The sequence below is a fragment of the Ostrinia furnacalis genome, unplaced genomic scaffold, assembly GCF_004193835.3.
Source record: "Ostrinia furnacalis isolate ACB-3 unplaced genomic scaffold, ASM419383v2 OfSCF2409, whole genome shotgun sequence".
In the NCBI taxonomy this organism is placed as follows: domain Eukaryota; kingdom Metazoa; phylum Arthropoda; class Insecta; order Lepidoptera; family Crambidae; genus Ostrinia; species Ostrinia furnacalis.
Window position 1 is genome coordinate 1,139,989 of NW_021132648.1, and position 8,414 is coordinate 1,148,402.

The 8,414-nt window shown below is 38.0% G+C and overlaps 1 protein-coding gene across 1 annotated transcript in view; it reads right to left on the reverse strand.

Moving 5' to 3' along the window:
• The window catches only part of LOC114355450 (RNA-binding protein 14), a 42,465-nt gene that overhangs the window by 4,442 nt on the left and 29,609 nt on the right, over window positions 1–8,414 (reverse strand). Inside the window, exons 2-5 of the mRNA XM_028308291.1 lie at window positions 873–999; window positions 527–787; window positions 343–465; window positions 135–257 (exon numbers count right to left, since the gene is read on the reverse strand). Coding sequence (XP_028164092.1) covers window positions 135–257; window positions 343–465; window positions 527–787; window positions 873–999 — 634 coding nt within the window. The remainder of the gene's footprint in view (window positions 1–134; window positions 258–342; window positions 466–526; window positions 788–872; window positions 1,000–8,414) is intronic.

Genomic DNA, 8,414 nt, shown 5'->3' on the forward strand with positions numbered 1-8,414 from the left:
CAATTCGATTTTAGATGTTTGCTAATCATTGACACATTGAAACCTGTAGAGACGTGTGCCCACAGAGTAATTGGACACGGAGTTCGGCACTCCCCACGACTTGCTGATACCGTTTGACACCTGCAGTGTCTTACCGGAGAGGGAAGACTCTCCGCTGGTGACGGAGTAGAGCGAGGCGGAGGCTGGCACGGAGCGCGCGCCCACAGAGTAGCTGGACACGGAGCCCGGCACTCCCCACGACTTGCTGTAGCTTGACACTAGGGAGTCTCTTACACTTGACACTTGGAGTCTCTTATACTTGACACTTGGAGTCTCTGACACTTAACACTTGGAGTCTCTTACCGGAGATGGAAGACTCTCCGCTGGTGACGGAGTAGAGCGAGGCGGAGGCTGGCACGGAGCGCGCGCCCACAGAGTAGCTGGACACGGAGGCCGGCACTCCCCACGACTTGCTACCGCTTGACACTTGGAGTCTCTTACACTTGACACTTGGAGTCTCTTATACTTGACACTTGGAGTCTCTTACCGGAGATGGAAGACTCTCCGCTGGTGACGGAGTAGAGCGAGGCGGAGGCTGGCACGGAGCGCGCGCCCACAGAGTAGCTGGACACGGAGGCCGGCACTCCCCACGACTTGCTACCGCTTGACACTTGGAGTCTCTTACCGGAGAGGGAAGATTCTCCGCTGGTGACGGAGTAGAGTGAGGCGGAGGCTGGCACGGAGCGCGCGCCCACAGAGTAGCTGGACACGGAGCCCGGCGCTCCCCACGACTTGCTGTAGCTTGACACTTGGGAGTCTCTTACACTTGACACTTGGAGTCTCTTATACTTGACACTTGGAGTCTCTTACACTTAACACTTGGAGTCTCTTACCGGAGATGGAAGACTCTCCGCTGGTGACGGAGTAGAGAGAGGCGGAGGCTGGCACGGAGCGCGCGCCCACAGAGTAGCTGGACACGGAGCCCGGCACTCCCCACGACTTGCTGCTACCGCTTGACACCTGGAAAATATAAGAAAATGCCTCTTAAAACGTGCTATGTATGTATAGCCTAGATACTTTCTTACTATAAAATGGAATACGAGTTCAAAAACTAACATTGATAGGTATCTACCTGAAATGATGAAAAATAAAGATGGTTATTTGGTTGGCGAAAATCGCTAGAGGCACACGCCATTACATACTTAAAATGTAGAGCTACAGACATAGCTGGGCACCGTTAATCAAATTAGTAAACTTCGTTAATCGTTAAACCGTTAATAAAAAAATTATAGCCTGACCAGGAACATAAAAACCCTCGCCATGTTGCGGAAAACTAATGGTACTAATTTCTTTTAATGGCAACAGTAACTGAAAACTTCATTGACATGTCACCTTGCATGTCAGTCTATTGTTGTCAAAGTGTAAACAAACTTTATTTTAAATGTTTGCAATTGATTTTGTGAATTAAATTGCTAAAATATTTTTATAGTCGTGAAAGAAAAGTGGTTCACGATGTGTTAATGTATTTGTCGAAGATAAATATTAAGGGTTCGGACAATATTTTCATTGAATAATGTTTGCGACAAAGGTTGTCAAATTGACTGACATGTTTATCGTATAGTACAGTCCACTATGAAAATTAGCTGTAGTCTGTTTCAACTACCTATTTTAAAGTTTTTTGTCACTTTCTAAGTTTTGAATTTTATGGAATTGGGAAAGAAGTACCGAGTTTGAAGCGTTCATGAGCAGACATTGCAGTTGAATATACAAGTTCTGAATTTGATTATTGATGAATAATAAAATAAATCCTACTAGCTCCATTGATGGTTTCATTTAATTTATTTAAACCAGGTTACCTTTAATAATATTTTTCGTTAATTTATGAAAATATCAAATTAGCCCGTAATCCTGAATCCTGATACATAAAGGATGATGGGCACAAATGTATGGAAAGTGGTACCCGCTCCAATAGCCATAACCAATATATATTTCAAAAGGCCTTTTGATGTAGAAAAATGTCTGCTATGGGGCCAGTTCTAATTCACGTTTTGAAAGCAGTAATTCCACTAAGTATTAATCGAAAGTATAACACAATCATCCATGTATACGAGTATGTACTATGACTAGAATCTATTAATATAACTAAAATAAACATTGAAAAGGAAAGGATGAACGTACGATGAACTACCCAAGCCATTAGCCCTTTATTCGCTTTCATCATCATCATCATGATCATTTTAGCCATAGGACGTCTAGTTGAACATAGGCCTCCCCCAATGATTTCCACAATGGCCGGTTGGTGGCGGCCTGCATCCAGCGCCTTCCCGCTACCTTTATGAGGTCGTCGGTCCATCTTGTGGGTGGACTTATTGGGTCTTGTGGGTTTATTCGCTTTAGCAACCCATAATAAAACCCTTAAGAAGTAATAAAACTCCAACCCCTTTATGAATAAAAGTTACACCCTAGTTGAACTCTGGCTTAAATTGTCATTTGGTATGGAAATGTCATTTTAGTCCAAGGTTCATCCTATAACTTTTTATTAATAAGGGGGTAGTAGTACTTCAAATAAAAACATTTATTTCACAATTATCCCTATCAATAATTATAGAGTTAAGGAAGGATGCTGGAGCAGTAAACCCTTCATGCCTCGCATAACCTAAGTACCATAGGTACGATGGACACATATGATACTTCGGTTACACAAAAAGTATGTTTATCTTCGAACGCAACCAGATCTGAGGCTGGTGGCCATAGTAAATGTTGTTCGTCTTGGAAGAATGGCTACTGGGTAACATCTCGCATTACCTCGGAGCAAAAAATGGCTACTGGTTAACATCGCGCGTTAACTTGGAGCTAAAAATGGGTCAAAGTTACGCGTCGTGTCACAACGCTTATAATAAAAATGTACGAGCACTTACACAAAATAGTTGTTACAACCAACCTTGTGTTGGGTCTAATTCTCGTCACTACACTGCACAACTTAAAATAATTACGTTTTTTGTCGGTAAAAACGTCCTGGTGACGTCACTTAAGCATTTTTCTTATACTGCGTGCGGTCGTTGCGCGTGCGCACAAAGGAATGAGACCGCTCGGACACCGAGCCCACAGCGTGGTAGGGGTGGGGTTGCCCGCTCTTTTGTTTTTTACTACTACTGCGCTGAATATTGTGTGCGGATTGGCTTGTCGTACAGGGGTACTACACGGTAAAATAAATCTCGGAGGCGAAAGCAGGATAATTGTTATTAAAACATTTATTCCATTTCTGGTGTGGCCTATTAATACTTTACAAATATCTATAATACCTATAAAAATATTTATCTGGTACTTAAAATAGAATGATACATATTTACATAAAGAGCAAAATTAATATGTATGTATGTTTGCTGTCTATAAAATGAAATTATAATCTGATAAAATAATTTAAATCAGGTAGATCAACTAAAAATATGTAAGCATAGCATTATTCTAAACAAATAGGACATTAATTTAAAATAAATAAATTAAGCTATAATATTAGGAACAGAAAGGACAATCTGGCAAGATTATAAGTAGTTTAGCAAGGATTTGTCAATAGTTTTGCAAGGGCTTTTAAAATATTTGAATAAAGATGTTTTTATACTGAGTAGAAGAGATAAAAAAATACTAAGCTAATAGTAGCTAGGTAAATCTAATTATTATGGAGTTCTTACCTGGTTATGATAATAAGTTCTCTCAAGCCAGTTCAAAAGATTTTTCTGAAGAACTTTTCAAACTATCTATTTTAATAAACTAATAATATGGATTACACACATTATTATCAGCAGGATATTCTTGTAAGTATTGCATAATGCAGAATACGTAATTAAATTCTCAATAGCTATAAAATTTTTACGAAAGAAAAATTAATGCCGAAAATCGGAAATAATTCTAGTGACAGTTGTTTTTTTTTATTTAATTGACAGGCAACGCACGCAAAGAAAATGCATACCTTACCGATTATTTATTTGCTCTGTGCATAAATTATATTTTCTGTGGCGTGTGCCGCGTGTGTTCCCGCGCTAAAGTTTTAGTTTAAAAAACTTTTAAATACTTTTGTTCAGTAAGTACTGAATTTTTATTATCTTTGTATGTCTGTTAAAGGAATTGACTTAATAATCAAGATTAATACCTTAGTTTTTATAATGATTGATTGTAGATTCACTTATTATAATAATGTAAGTAAATAAAATTCGTCATGGCAGCGGAATAATGATAGGGTTGCAGTAAGGGCCTTGAACTTATGACCTTCTCCAAAATCACATGTAATAAAGTACGGGAAATTAATATGAATAGCATTTAATATTTTTTATTACAAAAAATATGTCGTATTAGGTCGATTTAACTCTCAAAATAGCCACAGTTCTGTCAAGATGTAGGTGTGTTCAATTTTTTAAATTTAGATGCCGTCGTCCCTCGTCTCCAAGACAAATCTAGTCATTGCAAAGTAAACAGAGCTTTATTGCTCATCTACGGGGATTTAGGCGGTAATCCGGCGCATGCACGCTTCCATATTGCCCGGGGCTGTCATTTAGTCTTTTTTTTGCTGGACACAAGAAAATGTATTTTAAGCTTTAATGTAACTTATTAAATTCTGTGGTCTTAAGTTTGCAACCGTTTCAAAAAATCAACGTTAGTATTAGATTGATTGTTCAGTTTCACTTAAAACTTTTAAAATTCCATAGTGAGGTATTTTTTTTTAAATCTCCGGCTGAAATTGCCGGAGTTCGGTTTCAGACAAAACAATTTGTTGAGTATTTCAAGTATCAATAAAATGTATTCTTTTTAGAGCAAGTGGTGGTAGTTTCTCGCTAATGTCTACGAGCAAACTTGTAGTCTCCATACTTTATAGACGTTTATTTTTATTTATCTACAAGGTACCATAGTGAGGTATAGAAGCTTCAGAATTTTTAAACGCACTGTACGGACATCCATCAATAGCAAAGCAAAAGAAATCAATCAAGTTTTTTCTAAGTTTACAGCTTTGCATTATTGGCGCGCGCCGCAGTTGCAAGCCGCAGTGGAGATTTATCTTACTCACGGAGACATCCCGTTTGTTGCAGGAACTGTTTTTTGCAGGAGCCAGTTTAGTAGTATACGACATACGAGTTTTAATATTTTATTAACATTTACACAAACTTCTCGTTTGCAGTGTCCCACAAAAACCTGTCCTACATTACTGGATCCCGCAAAACTGGATTGCAGAGGGAAAGGGCATTTAAGGCTATATGTAAGTACTCGTAGTTTAGGTATATTTAGGCAGCCCTACCGACCAACCCGACGCATTGAGTCTTTCATCCAGGGCTCCCGCCATTCACGGCGTGAGATCGCAATTACGATAGGGAATGTCGCTGGCAAGTGACTTGAAAGGAGCCTCACACAGCGGGCACTTTAAAAAACCCACAGATTATTTTTTTTAAATCGTCCCCGTTTTGAGGCGGAGATAAATAGGCTTACAGCCCTTTTATTTTTTTTATTAACGCAAAGGAATAAAGTTTTGGTTTTAGGCCTTTATTGTTTCAGTCATGAAACAGACTGGTTTTGGTTGGGTTATTGGGTTTGAGTTGAACTGACCCGAAGGTCATGAGCTCTATTTTCCATATAAGAGTAGTGTTATACGTGTGTAAAGACTAAAGACACACGTATATATGTATACATTAAACTATCCAAAATATTTGTTCCTTTCAAGCAATGGACGTCCACTGCTGGACATAGGCCCCTCCTAAAGAATTCGACGGCACAACGGCTGGTCTTGTGCTGCCCGCAGCCAGGCCCCAGCATGTGACGAGCTTTAGTGTAATGGCACTCTGCAAAATTTTGCATCATTCGTATGCATTAATTCGCAGTAAATTATTTTAAAAACGAAACGAAATTATGTACTTGTTTAGAATTTCTACTAACCATTTTTGCGTCAGTTTCATGTGTGCACTTTCATTTTTGCTGATCTTTTGAAATAATTCTCTATTGCACATTACACATCCGGTCGAGTCAGCTTATTTATTTGGACACTGTTCATTTTTATTACACTGGTTGACAAAACTTATTAGAGAAAAAAAACACATGACAAGTCCCTGGTCGAAAATTATTAAAAAGAAAAGAAAACAATAATTGGTCGGATTAACCACGCAGGTCAAACGTCCTCAGAGCACAGATAATACACTGCACACTGGTATCAGAATAATATCGGCGTACGCGCATTGAGCCAAGTCAATTAACTACTATACAGGGTGGAAACGATAATATCTCACTCTAATATTTATAAACTATACAAGATATCGAAAAACTGTTTATTGATCCTGAGAGTTCTTTACGAGCTCTATCAAACGGTATCAATAATAGGTTACCGAATAAACTGGATCTATTCGAAAATTTAATGCTTCCACTTACATCGCTTTTCTGAAATACACTAAATGACGTTATAGCCTACATATTATGTCGATGTGTAGATAAATACTAGATAGGTGTCATTAGCGACTAGTTTTATTTTATACTTCTTGACTACAGTGTATCAAAATTAAATCAACATAGTAACACTTGAAAAACAGAAGCTAAAGGTTGTAAGTACCATGTTCATGTGTGCAAATTCCAAGAATTATGTTAAGTACACGTGGTGTGCTGTGATGATATGATGTACTAACACCAGTGCCAGAGCTTACTTGCTTGACGGGATGCAATCTAAAAAGAGGCTTTTGTAGTTTCAATAAATACGATTTTGCAACGAAAATATAATAGTCTGATTTACTGGTGTTTGTAGTAGTTGTAGGTATGCGCCGGGTAAGCAAGATGTGATGATTTTTCAGTAGGACAGAAGTCTTAGTGAACTTAACATAATTTTAAATTCACCTCCAATATAAGTTTGTAAATATACCAGACATAGATTCGGTCTCAAATGATATTCGACCTTATTTGCATGCTAAAATCTCGACGTAATCTACCAACATACCAAACATTTGGTGTTAAATAATCTTCGATCTTATTCATGCTAAAATCATGAATTTAAAGCCACCAACATACTCAATTCGTTTTCTTACCAGAAAATTGATAGACGTAACGATGAATGAGCCACTGCACCTCACGATTCACTGTGAGTCTGTGAGCCAATCTTCCCCTCATACACCGAAACAGCTATTTATTCACGAGTATCTAATAAATAACTTGAAAATGGATTGATTTTGGGAACTAAGAGACGCGTTAAGAGTCTTCAAATGTGTTTTCGCTACTAAGAACAGAGCAGTTGGCGCAATGGACATCCCGTCAACGCCTATATTTTTTCGCTAAGGCCATGTACAGACGGATCACGCGATGCATAATACGTTAAAACAAACTTTTCATGTGAGTATAACTCTTATCATTGTTACTTAGCATCAAACCCTTTATTACAAAAAGTTAGACTCTGGTTTAAATTAAATTGAAATGCCATTTTAAACCAGTGTTCATCCCGGGTTTAACTTTTTGGGGGCAACAGTTTATATTTTCATACTTAGTCAATCACAGACTCGGATCTGTAGAATTTATCTAGCGTAGGATTGGTAGAATGGATTGAATGGATTTATGTATTGGTAGGTTACTCAGACATAGATAAATATTCCTTATCGATGCTACAGGCAACAAATAAAATCCCAAAATATTCGCCTTTGATGTTATGGCAATTTTTTATGGGAAACTTAAAAATATGTATCTCCTAATTGATACAAACGAAGTCCATGTTTCACATAAAATCATATCCCACGTAAACCAATTAGGTATGTAGGTACTTGTGCGAAAAAACGATGTTTCCCGTCCATTTCGCTGAAAGGTTTTCCAAACTGATGGGATTATAAAAGGCTTCGGTTGTTTGTATTGTTTGTGGAATTAATTAACCGACTCTTTGTCTCGCCGACAAAGCTCGGAGTACAGGTGCTGATAGACTAAGAGCTAGTGAACGCCAGACCTACGTCATTTTATAAAATCTGAACCACAGTTGAGCTGAACATTTGTCAGCGTATGCTCCCAATACAGGATAGAATCATGAAGTTTGGGTCATCGCGGCTTTGGCAGCTATCCTAAAAAAACTGTCTGGCAAGGAGTTGGAACTGTCAAAACTGTCTGGCTGATGAGGAAACTACTTCTAATTATTGCCCTAATATTTTATATAAAAATCAGCTTTTATGGTATAACGTAAGCCTAACTTTTACGGTGGCTTTTTCTGTATATTCAATAGACTGTAATTCTACTTACATTATCTATACTTATAATAAATCTGTAGAGAGGTCAATTCTGTACATGAAATATATTTTCAAAATAACTATCAGGGGGTGATTAGTGATCGATACTGATGCCAAAAATGCAATCAGTAAAATTTTTGTCTGTCTGTCTGTCTGTCTGTCTGTCTGTCTGTCTGTATGTTCCTTATAGAAACAAAAACTACTCGACGAATTTTA